General features: G+C 37.7%; 1 protein-coding gene and 1 long non-coding RNA gene across 2 annotated transcripts; both read right to left on the bottom strand.

Annotated features, from left to right (window-relative positions):
- Positions 1-9,360: 9,360 nt before the first annotated feature.
- LOC104896471 (uncharacterized) lies at positions 9,361-11,025 on the bottom strand. The gene is made up of 2 exons (XM_048646978.1): positions 10,091-11,025; positions 9,361-9,997 (listed from the first exon to the last, which is right to left on the bottom strand). The coding sequence occupies exons 1-2, from the start codon at positions 11,023-11,025 to the stop codon at positions 9,361-9,363; spliced, it is 1,572 nt and encodes a 523-aa protein (XP_048502935.1).
- An 8,782-nt stretch (positions 11,026-19,807) lies between these two features.
- Positions 19,808-21,841, bottom strand: LOC130591924 (uncharacterized). Its single transcript, XR_008969876.1, has 3 exons — positions 21,656-21,841; positions 20,558-20,622; positions 19,808-19,937 (listed from the first exon to the last, which is right to left on the bottom strand). It is a non-coding gene; the product is annotated as an uncharacterized LOC130591924 (long non-coding RNA).
- Between the last annotated feature and the right edge of the window lie 865 nt (positions 21,842-22,706).

Below are 22,706 nucleotides of genomic sequence, written 5' to 3'. Positions count from 1 at the left end.
TGTGGGGCTGATAGAATCGTCTGATTGTGAGGATACTTTCTTGTGTTTCTTTAATCAATGACTTCTTCTGATAATACTTCCGTTCGTTTATTTCTCACTTGCTTTCATTACTTTTATAAATGCCTGGAATTATGCTGCTCTAGTGGAATTGAAAGCTTCTGTTTTATGTTAGTTTCTGATATTTTGGTTGCTTGTTTAATTTTAGATGTTACTCCTACAATTTTATCTGATGTAATCCTTAGTTGTGTGTATCACTCTCTCCTTTTGTTTGTTCTTAACATGATGTGAATCAATTTCTGGTGTTTGATCACAGGTTATGTAAATTTAATCACCACCTTGTCAGTAACTGTGCTTAGTACTTCCCTGGTTCAGGGTTCTAAGCTTGTCACGAGGAGTTCATAGAGTCAGTGATGGTTGCTTGCATTAGAGAAAGTGGGTTTTTGGTGAGGAAGGTTGGAAGGGAAGGTCTGGGGGGGATGGTTCCGGGTTTGATCACATGTCCATCGCTCTTTTTAACCTGGTTAACAAGTTAGTTTATGTGGAGGACAGATTTGAAAAGGTAACCCTTAATTTTGGGAGATTTCATGACTAATCAATATCATAATATTTAAGGAATAGAGACCATATTAGGGATTGTGGTGTCATTTTCCCCTGAATTTCAAGGGGTTAGATTTTAATTGTTGGGCAGATATAGAGTTAGACTTGTTGCCTAATGGTTAGTTGAGGCTTGGGATCAACATATTTCTGTTCAGAGCAAGGTTTATTTTTTCTGCTTGCAAGTATCTGAAATTTTTCAACGCGTATTTAGAAACTGAGTTGCATATATTGACTTTTAATTATAAAGCATTGCTGTTGCATGCAGCTTAGAAATTCTGTAACACTGAAGTTTCTGGCTAAACAATAGGATATTGCTTCTGCAAAAATTGCCTGAAATGTACAAGACTCACTTATTAACTAAGGATGCTTTTTCTAAGTATTATTTATGTATATCTAGCATGTCATTCATGAAAATTCACTCTGATCCCTGTTTCTGGTTTGCTAGATTGTTTTTAGCTCCTCTATTGGGGCAGAAGAGAAAAGGAAAACTGCAATTGCTAGCCAAAGTGAGTGAACAGATTTAAATAAGGTTCAATTTGTATTATTGTGTTACAGGTGCCCGTCAGTTGTGAGACTGAGGATTTAGCTTCCTTTATTACCATGAATGAGGTGCTTTTTTTTGTTTGAACTCAGATGCATTGTAGTTCAAAAGTTTCTTCGCCTCGGTATAAACGTGTCTTTGGAATTTTGATTAAGGTGTCTGGATTGCAACAATTCTCTGATACATAGCTCATTATTTATGCACTAAATGGAACAGCAACTCTGTCTTCTGTCTTCAACACCCTGTCATTCGCCAAAAGTTGGGATTACCTAACCCAGCGATTAAATCTGGCTGCTAATCATGAAAGAAATAAAAACATATCAGGGTTTCCTGATACTCCGAGAAAACGTGCACCAGTCTGCATTCAACTTATCCCCCCTTGCTGTGACTTTTGAGTGGAAATGATCATGAACTTTACACGACTGAGTTACTTCTCTTGAAAATAATGATTTTACGTGTCATGTACTTGTGGACATATGTTTAGAATATATTTATCTATATTTTTCAACAGCATTCTGTTGACTACTGGCTGCAGGGAGAACCAATAGAGCACTTCCGTTGCTGAGGTAGTATCATCTGTCTGCTGTTACCAATTCTCTCAATTGTTCACTTCTAATTGCTTAGCAGCTCTTGCAGTGGAGTGGCATTTGTCAAGGATTCTGAGTCCTACACCGCTTGGACTGTTTTGGGACAGACTATGCTACCAGAGAAAGACTATCCGTCGAGTATTTAGAATGTGCTAATTGCTATCACAAAGGTTTGGTTTTGCTTCTCGATGAGTTATTAATTTAAAACATCAGCATAGTCCATCTGATGTTCATGAATCCAAGTTTATTGAGGATGGGAGTATGGGACGATGGAATATGGATTATACTTTTCAAATTTGTGTTAGGAGTTGAAATCCTATAAAATTTCCTGCTTTCATAGCCGTGTTTAATGCTGTTGAACAAACCAACTGATGCCAAGGTGATCAATTTCTTATACAAGCATCTATATCAACTGGTTGTCACGTGCTGACTCTGGAACGAGTCATGACACGGTGTTGCATAGCATCGGCAAGTGCATCTGCATATCGTACTTTCTCTGCAGGTGCTTATTAGCAGCATAACATATCAGCATAACATATCAGAGAGAACATTAAAACCAATTACATAATGTTTCAGTCTTGTTTATGCCAAATTCTGCTCAGGCAAAACTTAGCCGAGGATCTACAGCTAACAAAGTTGCAGCTAAGAACAAATAGGAAAGCTAGCTACAAAAATGAACAAATGCGAGAAAAGAACAAGACACCAAGAAATGGTGACGCGGAAAACCCCAGGAAGAAGGGTAAAAAACCACGGGTGGAATTGAGTCCACCAATCCACTATATCTGATAATTACAGCTTACAGCTTGTGCTAATTACACTTTTTTATATTGTAAAGAGCAAAGAAGATATTCGAATGTAAATCATCTCCAGAACTTATCTGCTACTCAGATCCTCTTTTCTATTTATACAAGTGCATTTCATTTAACGTTGTTTACAATTAGCCGTTAGCAACTAACTCCTACTATATTGCCACCATTTCCTAGAATCAAGGAACAGCTCCATCTTCTGCTCAACCACGGATCTCGCCCTATTTTTTAGGCATGATTGCTGAAACAACGTCTTTTGACCAAGTCTTGATTAGTTACTTATGCACTCTTTTTGAATTATTTGCCAGAACTTGCGATTACTTGCGATTGCTGCTTCCTGGCTCTCTTTAGCTGATTCCCAGATAGTGATGACGGACGCCTACCTGCACTTTCCAGCTTAGGCAAATATTAGGACATAACAATTGTCCCTAACTTGTGATGCCAACCTAGGCGCACTTAGTTAAATTCACAAGTTACCAAAAAGAAATGAAATACTTTAGCAAACAATATCAGCTCATAAGAAGATTTGAGATAAAATTTTCATACTTGTAAAATCTATCCTTTTACTTTAAAAAGATAAGAAAAATCGTTTCACCTCAAAAAGATAAAAGATAAGAAAAATCGTTTCACCTCAAAAAGATAACAATTTTTCTGACTTGGGATGCTATCTCCTTAAAGAGATAAATTCACTTAGTACCTGATTTAATTTGATATAAGCAGCAGCAAAATGATAAACTCTTAAGCATAATAAATTTTTATCTGTTGGAATATTATACCATTGTGCCCCAAGTATTTAAGGGCTCTTAATTACTTCCTGAAACTTCACTTTCTTCTTGCTTCCTTGCCTACTCCCTTCCACAGGTAAATTTCCTCTTCTTTTTCTTTCGTTTTCCGAAATACTCTTGCGATTTATCTTCTGATGGGCAAGGCAATAGAGGATGTTCCTTCCTCCATCACTGCTCGAGACATTGAGGGGCTTAAGAGGCTGGGGAATTTCCCTGATGGAACCCAAATCATAATTCCTTCTTCTACATGCAGGCCCGAAACTTGCCCGGAAGATTACATATGCTATTATGAACACCCTTTTCTCTTAGGCTACAACTATGATTTCTCACCATTCACTAGATCTTTCATGGAGGTTCTTCACCTCTCGCCTGGCCAACTGATGTCAGCTTTCTGGAAGACCTGCCTAGTTCTGGAAACCTTCACCGGTACATGGGATCCTCCATTCTCTTTAAATGAATTTTTGACAGCTTATAGTGTTAGAAAATCAGCAATAAGGATTTTAACACTTAGGGATAAAGCACCCCACCCCCCACTGGTAGATGGCACAACCGCCTCTGACTCTATATGGAAAACTAGATACTTTTTTGTAGTAAAAGACTCGCTGGGCGAAGCTGGGAACTCTCTTATTGGGGGTTGGTTTAACAAAGGTATATGTTCATTCAATCTCTCCTTTATTCCTAAAAATAAATTAACTAGGTTCTTACCTTGCTTTCTCTGCAGGACTTGGCGCTATTCTGAACAAGCTGAGAGGCTAGCTGATCTGTTCAGTTTACCTCTTGAAGATTGCACTTATTTTACCCCTGCCGAGATTACTCCACTTGACACCAAACTCTCTTCTCGTACAAACTCAATGTCTTCTGGTAACTACATGCTATGACTCTGCTTTTTACTTTGGAATTTTACTTCGGCTTCCTGGCTAAAATAGCTATTGCATGCAGCTCAAGTTAAATCCAGCACCCTTTCTGATGAGGATGCCATGGATAGGCTCAAAAATAGAAAGAGATCAGCAGCCTCCTCCGGCCACTCACAAGCTGAAAAGCCGCCTCACAAGCAGCTACGCTTCTCTACTGCTCCAACCATTATTAATATCCCAGCTAAGTCTTCCAAACAAGACTAAGACGAATTCATTGTAAGCTTACCTGCCGACTTCCTAGCTGAAGAAGGTTTAGAGGGTGGCATCTAGCCCTCAGCTGAAAAGCTTCTCTTCCCAGCCTCGCGAAAAAGGCTCAAGGGACAGGATTTAGAGGTGACTTTGAATCACGCTGTGCAGCTATCGTTGCAGGTAAGCAATATCCCATAGATTACCTTACATGCCGGATTTTAATGCATATGTACTCATACTCTGCTCCTTTTATGCCAGGTTACTCAGAACTGCCTAGCTGCCAGAGACAGCCTACGAAATGTGGCCTCTCTTAATGTTAAGGTGGCTTGCCTTCAAAAGGACAATCTGAGCTTTCAGACGAACCTTGAGAAGGAGAAGAAGGCCAAGCTGGATGCTGAGAGTAAGCTGGATGCTGAGGTGAAGCTGATTAAGAAAGAAAGGTTGGAGAAGGACCAAAAAATAGCCACAGCTGAGAAGGAGATCGAACGTCTCAAAGGGGAGTTGATTGCAGCTGCAAAGGATGTTGATGAAAGAGTTTTGGACGTCCAAGCTGAAGCCAAGATTATAGAAACCGCCAAGCTGGCATACCTGATACGTTTTAAGAAGCTGGACGACAAAGGTATCAATGCTTACATTGATAGATACCTGAAGCTGGATTCTATGGCGGCTTTGGAGGCTCTGGCTACTGGTGGTAAACCGAACGATTCCAAGCTTTCTACTGCGGAGTCTCCAAACACGGCTGGTCAGCTAGAAGATGGCACACCAGGTGACAAGGATAAGGTCGCTGGTGATGATGCCAGCACAGCTTCTTAATTCCTTAGGTTCTTAATGATTTAACTTAGAACACTTTTTACCGTTGCCTAAGGGGGCAACGTGTCTTTGTATGAACATATTTATTTTGGATCTTTTGAACTTGTGACTTTTGCTTAGTGTTTAATAAACATTTCTTTTGCATGCATGCTTATACTCGTCAGCTTTGGATGATGATTTTTACCTGATGTACTTGAGTTTTGCTTTGGTTGGGCCCGTTTCCTTGGTGCTACGACCATACAACTAAGCTCTGGTGCTTCAACCTTTAGTTGTTTAACTAGGTGCTACGACCTCTTGTGTTTGCCTGCACATGGGTAAAACCAAGGTGGGCCATTGCCATGACCAATGGTCCTAATATACTTAGGTCACTATTATTTTTTTAGCGAAAGAATATTCATTCTGTTAGAAAGGTAGAAAACTTTGTTTACCTGGCGGACCAATGTTCTGCTTGGGAACAATGGTTACCTTCCTTAGGAATCTAGCGTCTGTTGCCGGTTGATAACCTGGCTTCTGCCCCAGGTTAGAAATGATACAACTTGAGGTGAGAAGTGTTCCAACTTCTAGGTACCGATTTTCCATTCTTATTGACTAGGCGATAAGCACCTTTTCCAACTACTTGATCAATCAGGTAAGGGCATTCCCAGCTTATCCCTAGCTTACCTGCATTCAGCTCTTGAGTATTCTGAAATACCTTCCTGAGAACCCAGTCTCCCAATTTGAACACTTTAGCCTTTACATTTTTGTTGAAGTTGCGAGCTACTACCTGCTGTTGTGCAGCCATGCTTACTAACACATTATCCCTTAGTTCTTCGATGGTGTCAAGGTCATAGCTGAGTTCTTCATCGTTGGCTTCTGGAGTCAGTAAACCATACCTAGCTGTAGGAATAGCCACTTCTGCAGGTAACACTGCCTCGCATCCATACACGAGTGAGAAGGGAGTTCTTCCTGTAGCGCCTCTCGGAGTTGTTCTATTTGCCCAGAGTACTTTAGGCAGCTCTTCTGCCCATTTCCCTTTTTTAGCTTTTAAACGTCTCTTGATATCGTTGATAATTACTTTATTGCTGGACTCAGCTTGTCCATTAGCTTGCGGGTACCTGGGCGTTGAGGTCACCAGGTTGATGTTCCATTCATGGCAAAACTGCCTCGTTTTATCACTTATGAATTGTGACCCATTGTCATAAATGATCTCGCTAGGTATGTCGAACCTGCAAATGATGTTAGTGTGTAAAAAATATATATCTTCTTTATCCCTTATCTGCTGGAATGCCCCAGCTTTGATCTATTTGGAGAAGTAGTCTGTGAGTGCTAGCATGAAGACTTTTTGCCCTGGGGCCACTGGTAGCTTTCCCACAATGTCCATGCCCCACCTCATGAAAGGCCAAGGTGTCAAGGTGGGATGCAATACCTCAGCTGGTTGGTGGGACATACCTGCATGCTTTTGGCAGCTTTCACATTTCTGCACGTACCTTTTTGCATCCTGGCGCATGGTTGGCTGATAGTATCCATAAGCTTGGATTTTATTTGACAAGCTTCTTCCTGCTGCGTGGGATCCGCACTCTCCTTCATGAAATTCTTTGAGCGTAGATTCCCATTGGTCTTTTTCTAAGCATCTTTGCAGCAAGTCATGGCTGGCGCAGGATCTTTCGAATAGGGTACCTGAGATGGCATGATACCTGGTAGCTTTCATTTGCAGCTTCCGGGCCTCCAGCTTATCTTCTGGTAGGACGTCCTTTTCCAGGTACTCGAGTATTGGCTGGATCCAACTGGTTCTTGCCTCGCAGCCACCATCCTATAGCACAATGTTTACCTGTTTGCTGATAGCTGGTTCAGCTAAATGAGCTATTGGTATTGACTTGAAATCGCATTTTCTGAGCGCTGACCCCAAGTTGGCTAGGGCATCGGCTTTGGTGTTTTGATCCCTTGGATTTGCTTTATGTTGAACTCCTCGAACAGCTTGGCTTTTTCTTTGACCAGGTCCAGGTGTGACGCCATTTTCGAATCTTTGGCTGCGTATTCTCCTTTTACCTGGCTTACTATTAGTAGCGAATCACTAAACACATGCATGCTGTTAGCTTTTGAATTATATGCTAATATCATGCCTGTAATTAAGGCTTCATACTCAGCCTCATTGTTAGTAGCTTTAAAGTCACAACAGATAGCTCGCACTATCATGTCCCCTTGTGGCGACTTTAGTACTATACCTAGGCCAGCTCCTCTAAAATTCGAGGATCCATCTACGTGCAGCTGCCAGGTTCCGGACTTACCTACTCGATTAATGTGACACACTTCCTCTTCAGCTGCAGCTGCCAGGTCAGGACTGAAGTCTGCCACAAAGTCAGCTAAAGCTTGGGATTTTATAGTTGTTCTAGGCAAATACTTGATATCATGCGCGCTTAGGGATATAGCCCATTTGGCCATTCTCCCTGAGCACTCTGGTTTCCTTAGTACAGCTTTGATAGGATAGTTAGTCATGACATGAATAGGATGAGATTCAAAGTAATGTCTTAACTTACGTGATGCCATGTATAAAGCTAGTACTAATTTTTCTAGTGATGTGTACCTGGTTTCAGCGTCCAGCAAGGATTTACTTACGTAATAAACCGGGAGCTGTTGGCTTTCGGCTTCCCTAGATAGCACCGCACTTACCGCTTTGCTGCTGACAGCTAGATATAACTGGAGTGTCTCGCCTACAGCTGGCTTTGATAGCAGAGGGGGTTGGGCCAGGTAAGCTTTTAGATCTTCCAGCACAGCTTCATGCTCGTCCGTCCAGTTGAATCCCTTGTTCTTTTTCAGCACGTTGTAGAACAAATGGCATTTATTGGAGGATCTGGATATGAACCTATTGAGCACAGCTACTCTCCCAGTTAGCTTATGGACTTCCTTTAAGTTCCGGGGTGATTGGATATTGATCAATGCTTGCACTTGGCTGGGATTAGCTTCTATGCCTCGCTGCGTGACGATGTACCCCATAAATTTTCCTGCAGGGACTCTAAAGGAATATTTACTAGGGTTATGCTTCATCCCATACCTTTTCAAGACTTCGAAAGTTTCTCGCAGATGAGCAACGTGATCTTCAGCTTACTTGGTTTTGACCAGCATGTCATCTATATAAACTTCCATTGTATCTCCCAGCTGCTTCTTGAACATTTTGTTAACTAACCGCTGGTAGGTGGCACCTGCGTTTTTCAATCCGAACGGCATCACCTTATAGCAATAAATGCCTCTTTAAGTCATGAACGCTGTCTTTTCTTGATCTGCAGGGTCCATGAGTATCTGATTATAGCCAGAATATGCGTCCAAGAAGGTCAATCTTTCATGCCCAGCTGTAGCGTCTACCAATGCATTGATATGTGGTAGTGGAAAGGGATCTTTTGGACACGCCTTGTTGAGATCGGTGAAATCGATACACACTCGCCACTTGCCATTTTTTTTGCCGACGACAACCACATTAGCTAGCCAATCTGGATACTTGACTTCTCTGATCTTACCAGCTTTCAGCAGCTTCTTTACTTCCTCATTGACTATTACATTTCTTTCTGGTGCGAACTTCCTCCTTTTTTGCTTGACAGGTTTAGAGTTGGGGTCAAAGTTCAGCTTATGAGTGATGATGTCAGGTTCAATGCCTACCATATCTTCATGACTCCACGCGAAACAACTTATATTCTCTCTCAGGAATTCAACGATCCGCTGCTTTTCTTCATCTGGTAGGGATGCCCTAATCTGAACAGTCTGCTCTAGCTTTGCTGGGTCCAGCGCTACTTCATCTACATCTTGCTCTGCTGGCTTAGCTGGCGCTGGACCTTGCTGTAATTCCTAGCTGGACTCTTTCTTTGCTTTGCGGGATATGCTATAACACTCTCTTGCCAGCTTGCGATCGCCCTTGATTTCTTGCACTCCCCATTTGGTAGGGAATTTGATAGTTTGATGATAGGTTGATGGCACAACTCGCATTTTATGAATCCATGGTGTCCCCATGATGATATTATACGCTGAGGGACAATCTACCACATTGAATTTAGTCTGCAAGTTGACTCCTTTTGCATAGGTAGGAAGCATGATTTCTCCAAGCGTTGTAGCTGGCTCGCCATTGAATCCGAATAAGACGGTTGCTTTTTTGAGGATGTCAGCTTCCTACAGCCCCATGCTTTCGAGGGCACTTTTGAATATGATATTAGTTGAGCTACCGTTGTCTATTAATACTCTCTTCATGAGGCAGTTGCTGACGGTGAGGGATACGACAAGGCCATCATGGTGGTCAGCTTCTTCATCTCCATCCTCCTCGTCAAAGTTGATGGTCATGCTTCTGAGCTTCTTCTCCTCTGTGCTTCTGTACTGCTTTGGCACAGCTTTGGAGCCTTCTCGGGCGAATCTTTTAGCTGCAGAATAGGTTAGTCCACATATTTTTGATCCACCAAAGATGGAATTGATTACCTTATCGTGCGTAGGCTCAGGTGGAGGACGAGATTGTTGTTGGCTAGGACCGGATTTATCCTCTTGCTGACCTTTCTTTCCCATGAGATGCTCCAGATAGCCTTTCTTAAGCAGCCAGGCCACGTCCTCTGTGCGATGGCCATGGTCGCCATGGTAGCTGCACCACTTGTTGGTGTCTTTCTCGCTATTTGGCCTGCCGCTCTTGCGTGGCCACCTGGCCGTTGTCCCCAGCTTTTCAAGCGCGTTCACTACGCCTCCTGCATCCACGTTAAAGCAATAGGAAGCAATAGACGGGTACTCATTGTCAGTAGATTTACCTGCAGCCTTGCTGGCTACGCTGTTGGTTTCACGCTTTTGATAGGGCTGGTGACGCTAGTCATTCTTCTTCTGGCTTTAGGCTTTTCGATCGTAGCTGGACTCACCCCCATACCTGGACACCTCGTCTTCTTCGACACGGATTTCAGCCATAGCTCGGGCCCTGACCTCCTCGAACGTGCTGCAAGGGTACCTGGTCAATTCATAATATAACCTGGATTTATACGTTAGGCCCCTTCTGAATGCTTCGATGGCAGTAGGAATATCGAGGCTTTTGACTGAGATCATCTCCTTGTTGAACCGATCCAGGTACTGCCTCACAGCTTCATTTGACTTCTGAGTAATCCGGTACAGGTCGCCTGTATGTTTCTCCAGGACCCTACTACTGGCAAATTGCAGATAGAACTTGTTAATCAAAGCAGCAAAGTTTGGGATATTACCTGGTTTTAGGCTGATTAGCCATTGTAGAGCTGGTCCGGATAAGGTGGCTCCAAATGATTTGCACATAGTGGCTTCTAGGAGGTGCTCAGGAATGGATAAGGTCCACATCTTTTGCTTGTACTGCGCCACATGATCATAAGGGTCTACAGCTCCATCATACAGCTTGTGAGGCTGGGACACATTGATCTTCTTGGGGATCCTGGCCCTCGCTATTTCATCAACGAAGGGGGACTGCGCATAGCCAATGGGAGATTCCTCAGCTACGGGGGTTAGTGCTCCAGGCAACTTCGCCAACATGCGGAGTATCTTCTTATTTTGAGACTCCATTTGCGCCATCTTTTTAGCAGCAGGATCTGCTTCCTCTTCCTCTTCGTCGGATCTGGTCTCATTTCCCTCATCTTCATCTTCGCTGGTGCTGGAGTCATCGAGATTGAGATTACGGGGGGTCAGTCCCTGGCCACGGGGATTGGGAGTTTTGCTGCTTTTGACGGACTCCAGCTCCTTCCTGAGACTATCAATAGTCTGTTGAGTTTCAGATTGAGTGCGACGAAGATCTTCCTGAGCTTTCAGCAAAGCAGCCTTCATCATTTTGGCAGTATCATCAGCCATTTTTTCTAGAATGAAATGCGTGTATTTTCTTTTTGGGATTTTTATGGAAATTCAGCTGTAGTGCCCCGCGGTGGGCGCCAAACTGTTTATGCCAAATTCTGCTTAGGCAAAACTTAGCCGAGGATCTACAGCTACAAAGTTGCAGCTAAGAACAGATAGGAAAGCTAGCTACAAAAATGAACAAATGCGAGAAAAGAACAAGACAACAAGAAATGGTGACGCGGAAAACCCTAGGAAGAAGGGTAAAAAACCGCGAGTGGAATGGAGTCCACCAATCCACTATATCTGAGAATTACAGCTTACAGCTTGTGCTAAGTACACTTTTTTATATTGTAAAGGGCAAAGAAGATATTCGAATGTAAATCATCTCCAGAACTTATCTGCTACTTAGATCCTCTTTTCTATTTATACAAGTGCATTTCATTTAACGTTGTTTACAATTAGCCGTTAGCAACTAACTCCTACTATCTTGCCACCATTTCCTAGAATCAAGGAACAGCTCCATCTTCTGCTCAACCACGGATCTCGCCCTATTTTATAGGCATGATTGCTGAAACAACGTCTTTTGACCAAGTCTTGATGAGTTACTACTTATGCACTCTTTTTGAATTATTTGCCAGAACTTGCGATTACTTGCGATTGCTGCTACCTGGCTCTCTTTAGCTGATTCCCAGATAGTGATGACGGACGCCTACCTGCACTTTATTTCCAGCTTAGGCAAATATTAGGACATAACAAGTCTACTAACAACAATTAAAAGAGGCACAAGGCGATTGATTTTCGCATACAGATTACATTTATCTGGCCTTGAAGTTGACATAGCTAGACGAAGTCTCTACTCTTTGGAAGAGAACAAAATATTAGGCAATAGTAGCCCCAGAATGAGCAGACAATAATGCATTGCTAAATGGTCATATGTTATCTTCCTCTCAATTCTCAACCAATTTCTAATGGTGCAATTTCTGTTCACCAACCCCCTCAACTACTTGTATAACAAGTGGTTTTCCTGTCAAATTTCATGTAATTAAGTTCAGTACCTAGTACCTACCATGTTATTGTTGTCTACTCTATTTCCTTTAGGCTTTTCAAAAGTTTCAATTGACTAGGCATGCTTTCATGCAAGATATGTTCGTTTTTGCCTTTTGCTAAATTGAGTATTTGTTAGAGGATATTGGACCGTAGGTCGTTTCTCTCTTCTCGTAAACTTAACATGGTATCAAGAGCAGGTTTCTGATCTTGGTTCCTTCGAAATAAAAATAAAAATAAAAATTCCCCTAGTGGGAGGGTGTATGTCTGTTTAATTACCCCTACAGGTCGGACTTGTTGTTTTCGCAGTGCTCTTTTGCTGTGCTATTCACTTGTGCTTTTATCTCTGATCTTCTTAATTATTATTTTTTTCTCCAAAAAAAAACACAAAGTATGAATTAAGTAGTGCGTGATTTGTTATGTTCTTTTCATCTTCATTATTTTGTCTCATGTGAGACTTATAATGGATTAATTAAAATATTGATGTTGGTTTATTTTTTATTAAGGTGTGTTATTATTAATTTAGTTTATTCATCTCTTCAAAATGAATCTGAAAAAAGCACCACTTTGGTGGTATTGTTTCATTTAATCTTCATTTAAAATCTGTTTCAAAACAAATCAGTTTCTTTTTAAAAATGTCGTGATGTTCATTCATCAAAATTTGTTCTTTTCTTTTTATATGATGATCATTCCATCACAACTTTCACAAAAATTGGTTCTTTGGTCTCAATTTCAGATCTGTTTCAAAACATATTGTGAGACATGTTTTGGCTCTCCGTGTGTCGTGAGACACGGTTTATGGTACCTTGACACAAGGTTTGTTCATTGAAGAATTGAAGATTTGAAGATTTTAAGAATTGAAGAATTGAAGAATTGAAGAATTTGAGTTCGATTTTATTTTTAGTGGTGTTTCTTATTGTTATTTGTCCAATTGTAACGTTCGTTTTACTGTCGTTACAATTGCGGGAGGGTGTTGGAGGATATTGGACCGTAGGTCTATATCTACGGTCAAGACCCGTTAGGTTAAATTTATTAGGTTAAGTTTATGTTATGTTCTATATATAAGTAATGTAATTGTAGTTAATGAAGGCACAATAATACAACATCTATTCTCTCTATATTTAACAGTATTACCATGAGTTATGTTTGGTTTTGCCTTTTGCTAAATTGAGTATTAACATAAGTTATAATTATAAAGGAAGCAATCAACAAAATATAGCATAGAGATTTATAGTCATTGACGAATAATGTATTAGTTATGTCTACGGACATGAGTGGAAATAGTCAAATAGATTTATTATCTTTTGGCGAAAAAGTATATATTATAAAATATGGAGACAAAGTGATGGGAAGATTTATACGAATGAGATAGTCCAAAAATGGATTGAAAATAGAAAATAGAGCAATAAATCCTATATACCTCTGTGTTTGGTCTTTCAAAGCGTCAGATAACATATTCAAATATTCCAACACTATGAATTTTCCATGCGGATAGAAAGAGGGAGAAATGCATAACCTATTAGGGTGATTAAAAAAAGTCGTGCATCAATGAATATATCTTAATTCTCTATATAGACCTTAGATCCTGAATTTTTAGTATTAATTACAAGAGGGAAGAAATATTTCCAAATCATTAGATGTTCAAACCAACCTAATAAGATATCGCATAATAATGTGTTACTCTATTATATTGATAATTTAAGGTCAAGTTTTTTTTAAGAAGAACGGAGTATGTAGATTATACAAAGTAAGTCGTTACACGATCAGGGGCGGATCCAGGAATTTTTTATTGCCTGGGCCATATAATATACTTTGTCTAGCAATTAGCAATTATCAATTATCTTAGTTAAGTAATTTTATTGATGAGATATAAAAATCAACTATTAACTTAATATGCAATATAACAATAACATGATACAGCTATACAAGTCATACAACCAAAAAGTTAAAAAATAAAAAATAAAAATAGTCGCCAATTCATAAATTACGAAACACTAAGAAATAAGAATGGCAAATATCATAATTCATACAATTCGGAGGCATAGCCGCATAGGCAAGCTACTGCCTACTAATTACTAAAGAAGTAGAAAACTAGAAATTAAAGGTGAGTACACTCAGTACAGAGTATTCAATTGATCGATGGCAATCATGATTCATGGCATCAGCATTCATAAAGGATTGCAAGAAATTAAGAATTAATAAAATATAAGAAAAGTTAAAGGTAACTAATAATTAACTAATTAAATATAGAATAAAGAAAGAAAGTAGTACTCTTTTGGATGAAAATCTGAATTTGCTGACTTGCTATTGTACTTGCACTGACGCACTGACGCTGCTTCATGAAATTGCAATTACCGACTTGTCATTAGGGTACCAGAGACTAGGGTAGGGACTAGTATTTTCAGTTTTTTATAATTGAATATCTTTTTTAAACCTTGAAAACTCCATTTTTTTTTGCTTATTTTATATATATATTATAATGGGCTTTTAAAGTAGACTGATTTTTTTCTGGACCATTGGGGGGGGCCAAGGCCCCGGGTAGGCCCCTCCTTGGATCCACCCCTGTACACAATAGTTTGAGCTCGATTTCCAACTACTAATATCTTTTTTTTTTATTATCATAAGATACGTGAGAAAATTGTTGCTTCTAAGCATGATAATAACCTGTAGTATATCCCACTTAATGATATATCGTGTCTTAGTGAAACTTGCCATGAAGACTAAATTTTACTGCCTTAATTTTGGCCAAGAAAGTCTGCCATCTCTCCTAAGATTGCTTGGAAGCTGCCCTAACATGGAAGTTGGACAATACCAATAACCTGATAGGCTGATACCAAGGCCCTGTTCTTTTGGCCGACAAAGAACTTAAATTAATTTCAGTTCAGTCCAGTCCTATTAATTTCAGTTCAGTTCAGTTCCAACTTATTCTTTTATTATCATTTATTATTATTATTACTATTGTTATAATTATTATCATTATTAAGTATTATTATCGCTATAATTATAATTATCATTATTATTGTTATTATTATTATTATTTTTATGTTAATTATTAATATTATTATTATAATAGTTATTATTACAATTATTATTATTATTATTATTATTACTATTATTATTATTATTATTATTATTATTATTATTATTATTATTATTATTATTATTATTATTATTATTATTATTATTATTATTATTATTATTATTATTATTATTAATACGACTACTTCAACTTATTCTTAACACTTTGTTATCATTTTTTATTATTATTTTTATCGTTATAAATATTATCACCGTCAAGTACTCCCACCGATTTTTTAATAGGGACATTTGCTTTTGCGCGCGGACCAAGAAAAAAGTGTAGAACTAAGAGTGTGGCCAATGGTTGATCCAATTTATGGATCATGAGTAGAGAGGCAATAAAAGTCATTAAAGAAATAGGAGAGAGAAAAAAAAGAGGAGAGAAGGTGGATGCTCAGATCGTTAGAACGATCTAAAGCTCCCTTGGCAAAGGTGAGTTCATCACCACATGGCACAAGGTGAGAGGAAGATGAAAATGAAGTGGGTCCCACCTGTGCTGGATGGCAAAAATCCAACCCCCCTTATTTCTCCAATATAATGGCTAGGATTGCACATCATTATTAACGTTGCAAATTTTTACATTGGACATATTGGCAGTTTAAAAAATATTTTTAAAAAAAAAAACACCAATAGCTGTGTTTTTTTTTGTCTATAAATAGAGACCAATATTGAGTTATTTCTACACAACTTATTTTTAAACTCATTTTGTTATTGTAAGTCATATTTGTTTCCTTTCATCATTTATCCACCCCACAAATATAAATTCTCTCCTAATAAAGATTAGTTATTTTTAATCACTAACATAAAAATTATTTACATTCAATAATCATTAATTAATTCTTAAATAAGTCATAATAAATAAAAAAGATCGGATGGGAATGAGATTGAGGAGAGAGAATATATGGTGGGATATGGTAAAAAGTAGGAAAGAGAATGTGAAGATCTAAAATTATAGATCAACTATTGTGAAGAGATCATAAAAATCAATTGTAGATCATGAATAATGTGGAAGATTGAGAAATTAATAAAGTAATTAATGATCCCAAATTTAAGATCATCCATTGGCCATGCTCTAAGAGAAGGATAGTAAAAGTAAGGAAAAAGTGAAAAAGGTTGAGAGAAAGAGAGAAAAAGTAGGAGAGAAGTGTAATAATTAGGTGGGTCAGCCTACCATTTATGGGAAAATGGTAGAAGTTTCCCAATTAAACAAATAAACACCCCAAGATGGCAAAAATAAAGTTTCCTTTCATCATTTATCCACCCCACAAAAATAAATTCTCTCCTAATAAAGATTGTTGTGCCCGAGACTAAGATCATATACTTTTGGAATGAACTAATGCTATGTTTGGATAGCAAGATTTCATTTCAAATCGTGGATTTGGATGAAATCTGTTGTTTGGATGGCATGGAATTTGAAATTATGGAATTTGTCCAAATTCTTATCAAAAGCCTATATTAGTAGAATTTCAAATCCAAGCTATTACCTTGTCATTTGAAATTCTCTCCTCATACATATCCCAACTCCATGAGTATCTATATCCCAACTTCAGTCATTCTCTTTCTAATATTTGTTTCCTCTCTCCTTTAGTAAACCCACACTTTTTCTCTTTCCTCCATTAAACTTCTATTTCTCTCTCCTCTATCAAACCCCCTTTACGAAACTGTGATTAGGAATTGAAATACAAACTTTAAATTCCAAATTTCAATTTCATTATTTTGTATGAAATACAAGTTTACAAACACTACCTAAATTTATTTGAAATGAACTCAATTTATATGGAGTGAATTGGTTTGAACAATATTGAAATCATCCAGGAAAAGAGAAGACTAATACAACTAAATTAAATTGAATTGGAACTATTCCATTAATTAAGTCCAAAAGAACATGCGATCATTTTGCCTCTAATAAGATTTCAAGCCTAAAAATCAAAAGCAAAAAGCCCAATTATTGTCCAAATTTTGTACTGTCCAAAACCCCAGTTTTGTTTATTAGGGCCGGAATATGGTTGATTACTTCTATTATTAGTAGCTTAAAAGTACTTGATTCATAGCATAAAAACCTTTAATCATGATTTTTCACATTTTGACTTTCATCAAATAAATTAGTCAAAATGACAAAGATCTTAATCTAATCAAACACAAAAAGATATCACACATATATATTTGCAAACCAAAACAAAAAAAATAAAATAAAAAAGAGACATAATTGAAGCTAGCTCATGTTGAGTTTGCTTACAACAGATCTCCTACTTATGCTACTAAGTGTTCACAATTCGAGGTAAATTATGGGATTAATCCTTTTAGTCCTATTGATTTACTTCCTATTCTTGTTGAAGTGCAAAACAGTAAAGAAGCTGAAGAAAAGGCTAAGGAAATAAAGAAACTTCATCAACAAGTTCGAACCAGAATAGAAAAGGTAAATGAAACATACAAGGTTCGAGCAAACAAGCACAGAAAAGAAGTTTTGTACAAGCCTGGTGATTTAGTATGGCTACACTTGAGGAAGGAACGGTTTCCAACCAGAAGAAAGAACAAGCTAATGCCTAGAAGTGATGGTCCTTTCAAAGTACTAGAGAAGATCAACAACAATGCCTACAAGATAGAATTGCTAGATGAAATGGGGAACATATATGTAACATTCAATGTTGGTGATCTAGCTCCCTATATTGCAGATGAATCTAAAATACAAGAAGACCTTTTCAAACCTGGAGAGAATGATGCAGGAGCATCTACTATGAAGCAAGGTCTTATAGTTCAACAAGAAAATCAAGGGCAAATGGTGAAAGAAGTTCTGTTCATAAGCTTAACAAGCACGCTTTTTCCTAAAACACTTCTTAAGCACCTTGGTTAGGCTAGTTTTTTCTTAATCTCCCTTAAATAGGTTAATTAATACTAATGATACTCTAAATCATCATTAAGTATTGTTAATCAAGTTTAGTTGGTGATTAATTAGCTTAATTAGGGTAATTAGCTAAGATAATCTTGATTAGGGCAAAGCTGTTTTTGTTCCTAATTCATCCAATTTTTGTAAGGCTTAAAGGAAGCTTATTTTTTGGAAATTGAAGGCCACCTCATGCTTAAAGGTGACCCCAAGGATGTCTAGTAAGCTTAGAAGCAACAACATATGAGAAAAGAGAGCATCATGGTGAAGGATGCTAAACTGCAGCAACCACACGTCCGAGCAGCCTTCCTTTCTTTAGTTTTGGGCAAAGCTTTTCCTTTCAGCAAATGGCTTGAAATTGTGAAGATATTTTGTTTAAGATATGTATTTTAATTTCCTATGGGCTATTTTTCTGCATTCAAACGTCCTATAGGGTAACTTACCTAATGATTAGGAGAGGTACAGAAACAATTTTCTTTTCTACTTCTCTTATATCATTGTTTTAGTTAGGTCAGCAAATGACGTCCTTTTGGGCTGATTTTTGGATATGTTGTAGCTTAATATATATAGTTTGTAATGTGTTTGATATCAGATCATTCCAGTAAATATTGAAACTTTTACGCTAAGTTTACTAAGCTGTGTGCCTAGTATGCTTCTTGGTCAGTTTTGACCAACTCTTAAATCTTTGTAATTTTGATCATCTAAACGTTGAATTAGTGATTGAAACTCAAAGTGGAATTAAAATAGAATGTCATTGTTATAGTTTAATCTTGATTGGTGGTACATTGGATTGTGAAAGTGGTGGTTGTTCGTTCATCCGAACCGGTTTGATACAATTATTTTATCCTTTGTTCTTTGCAATTTCGAATGCTCTTGTTGTCTAAGTCTTTATGAATCATTTGGTATCAGAGCTTGAGGTTGTTTAAGAGCATTCAAATAATACTATAAACATCCTAAATACATTCCTTAAACCCAAACACAACCTCCCCCAAAACCAAACCTATTCTAAGCCTAAACACACTTATTTTCTTTCTTTCTAACCATAATTCATTGTGGTTGTGTTGACCATGAGTGGAGGTGAAGAAAATCAGTTTAGGAGAGGCATGAACATGAATGAAGCAAGGTTGGTTAGAGTAGAGAATCAAATGGCCACCTTATCTAAACGTTGAATTAGAGATTGAAACTCAAAGTAGACTTAAACTAGAAGCTCATTGTTATAGTTTAGTCTTGATTGGTGGTACATTGGATTGTGGAAGTGGTGGTTGATCATTTATTCGAATCGGTTTGATACAATTATTTTATCCTTTGTTCTTTGCAATTTCGAATGCTCTTGTTGTCTAAGTCTTTATGTATCAGTGGGCAAGCCAACATTGGTTTTAGAAGCCGTTGCTTCTTATGATCTATGGATATGGCATGCTTTCTTTGGAACGCCAGGTAGGTGTAATGATGTTAATGTTTTTGATAGATCTCCATTATTTAATGATGTTTTTGAGGGTCGTGCACGTGCAGTTAACTATGATGTTAACGGACACCAATACGATGTGGGATATTACCTAGCAGATGGTATCTATCCTCAATGAGCTGCATTTATTCCAACTAGTCCGCAAAATGAAAAAGAAAGTCTGTAACGCCCCGACCTCTAATCATCGTGGTTAAGTTAATTAATCGATTATTAGCAGCGGAACCTAGATAGTCGGCGCGTTACCGCCGTACTTCCCATAAGGAAAATACAAGGCAACATAAAATCATAAACTTAAACATTTATAACATGAAGCATAATATAGATCCAACAATAGTCTTGATTAATAGAAACTTAGTTACTAATCAGAGTTTTGACATAAACTTAAATTAAAACCATGAGAGTCTAGATAATCTAGATATTAATTAAATCCTCACTGCTACGCCATCCCGTTATCACCATCGGTACCTAAAACATAAAACAAAACGTCGTGAGCCGAGGCTCAGTAACATACTACTCTAACATCGTAAATTCATTTCACATCATTTTAGTTAAAAACAGGAAGGAGAGAATAAGTAAAACATTTCACAAATATATCATAGTAGGTTACATTATCTTCTTCATCATGTTCATCATCATATATCTTTTACTTTGGTAACTTGGCAAATGTCGCATATCCCATATCACATATCACATATCACATACAGGGACGTCTCCCTAAACACATATTGCCAGAAAGGCGGCCACAAATGGATGACACTCTCGGTGTCCACATATTGCCAAAAAGGCGGTCACATCATAGGTGACATTTTCTATGCCCACATACTTGCCAAGAACCATCTTTCACTTTACCTTATCATGTTTCAAATATCATAGTTACATTACATCATAATAATCATAATCATGGAACATTATTAAAACCATAGCATTATCGTACTCATATTTTCATAAACATCGAAGTCGTTTCATTTCATCAAAAATCATCACATTCATAAACCTTATATCCCAATCCATACATCAACAACATAGTGCGAAATACCATAAAACATCATTCGAAAGGGATTGTGGGTGTTAGCAATAGACGTTACCTGAATTCCTGCTTAATAACCTTGATAGCCGGGGGAGGCTTGTAATATCCTTTATCTTCCTTAATCTATTCAAGAATAGTTTTATTAATGAATGTTTCGTTATTTAGCTTTTAAGTCTAAATATTAGTTTAGCGTTTATTAAGGTCACAATGGTCATTATAACGTCGAAAGGTCTCCTTAAAGGCATTATTTCTTAATCGTTAATAACTTTTTAATTAATTAAGGTGACTTTTAACAACGAATTAATGAAATAACTCATTTAGCTATACCTTTAGAATTATCGAACATTGAAGTTATATTACTACATATTATATATAACATTTCGAAAGCATAACATTATTCTAGTTCATAGTTAATAACTAATTAGTTATCCATTAATAAATTAATTAAGTTTGAAGTTATAATAGATCGATTAACATTATTTTAATATTATTTAGTCATTTAAAACTAGCAAGTCAAGTAACTAATTATTATAAGTGAACTTAAGAATTAGTTAAGTATTCATAACTTAAACTTAATTATAACAACATGCTTAATGAATTAGTTTTAATTAGTTTTAAACAACTCATCTAGTTTCGAAATCATGAATTATAACCTAATAGCAGATTTTAGTATATAAGTTAGGTGGTTTAGTAAAACTAACTAAATCAGTCCACTAAAGCTTAATATATTAAAGCAACAAGATTAACTTAAATGATTTAACTAAGTAAATCAGACTATAAGCCCAACATTATACTTAACTTGATTAATTAAACTAACATAGCTTAATGAAATACTAAATCAGTTTTAGTTTAACTCAATTTGGCCCATCTAAAATAAGTAGTTTAGCTAAAATAATAAAAGTCAGATTTGAACCCAACTAAAGAACATGCAACACATGCATTGAGTTGGTTTACTAAGGCAAATCAGTTTTTAGGCCCAATTACACTAACTAGCAAAGGGTACAAGTGAACTATCATTAAAGTACTTGGAAAAATCAGTTTAGTTACTTAGTTTAAGTTCTAATGCAACTATTCTTGGCCCAAAACTAATATAACTAAGAATTTTGACTTGGGCTTGATTATAAGAAATCAGAATTTTAAGAGAATAAGACATCACCTCTGCTTCTAAGAGCAGGGAAGAAAGAAATCACGCCTGAGGAATGGACGCCGGCGAGCAGCAGCGACGGTCTCCGGCGAACGGCGGCAGTGCGACGGCGAGGAGGTGGTGTTGTGCGCGTGCTGCTGGCGCGACGAGGGAGAGCGCGAGGAGAAGAGAGTGCGCGAGGAGGAGAGAGTGCGCGAGGCTGCTGGCGTTTGGCGGAGCTCCGGCGGCGGGCTGGTGACCGACGAGTGACGACAGCGTGGAGGCGGGACTAGGCGCGGAGAAGTTGGCGCGCGCGGTGGCCGACGGTGGTCGGGGGGGGGGCGAAACAGAGGAGTGAGAGAATGAATTTGGGGGGTTTTCTCTTTTTTTTTTTTTTTTGATTTCTTTGATTTCTTTTAGTTACAATTTTCCGGCGATTGTTGACTGAATTTCAGATTAGAGGAGAAGAGATGATGAAGGTTGTTGTTGTGTTCTTGATGTTGAACTTCCATGGCTATTTATAGTGGAAATTTGGGAGTTAAAATCAGTGGTTGGGAGGAGGATGGTGAAGTAAGTAATCTGATTTTGTTTACTTGAAGAAGCAATTGTGAGGATTGGTAATAGGTTTGACTGAAGAAGAAGAAGAGAGTGATGATTGCATGGGTGCCAAATGGCCATGAAAAGGTGAGGAAGAAGGCAATTAATGGGGGAATTGACCATAGCTTCTTTCTTTCCTTTTGCCCTTTTTGTTTCTCAACCAAAAATCAGAAAGTTTTCCACACTAACACCTTCAAACGTGGCTTGATGACATTTTGGGTGAAATGTTAACATTTTGTACTTTAAGTGAATTATCAACTTTATTAGCCTTCTTGTTTAACTCATAAAATCGTAAATTATATATTATCGTCATAATTTAAGTTAGTAAATTTTTATGTTAAAATTCTATAACCATTTTATTATACGTTGCTTAAGTAGTGGAACGAATAAAATAAAACATATTCTAACTATATTATTATGTTAATTACTCACTTAAATATGTTTAAGGTTTTTAGGATATTACATCTTGATGAACATGATGAAGAAG

The sequence above is a fragment of the Beta vulgaris genome, chromosome 6 (assembly GCF_026745355.1).
Source record: "Beta vulgaris subsp. vulgaris cultivar EL10 chromosome 6, EL10.2, whole genome shotgun sequence".
NCBI classification, from domain to species: domain Eukaryota; kingdom Viridiplantae; phylum Streptophyta; class Magnoliopsida; order Caryophyllales; family Amaranthaceae; genus Beta; species Beta vulgaris.
The sequence above is the reverse complement of the archived record's forward strand: the minus strand, read 5'-3'. Positions and strand labels throughout refer to the sequence as shown.

Coding starts and splice junctions, on each gene's coding strand:
- LOC104896471 (XM_048646978.1), bottom strand. CDS start 11,025: ATGGCTGATGATACTGCCAAAATGATGAAGGCTGCTTTGCTGAAAGCT. Junction 9,998..10,090: donor GAAGAAGACGAGGTGTCCAG/GTATGGGGGTGA, acceptor TGAAACCAACAG/CGTAGCCAGCAAGGCTGCAG.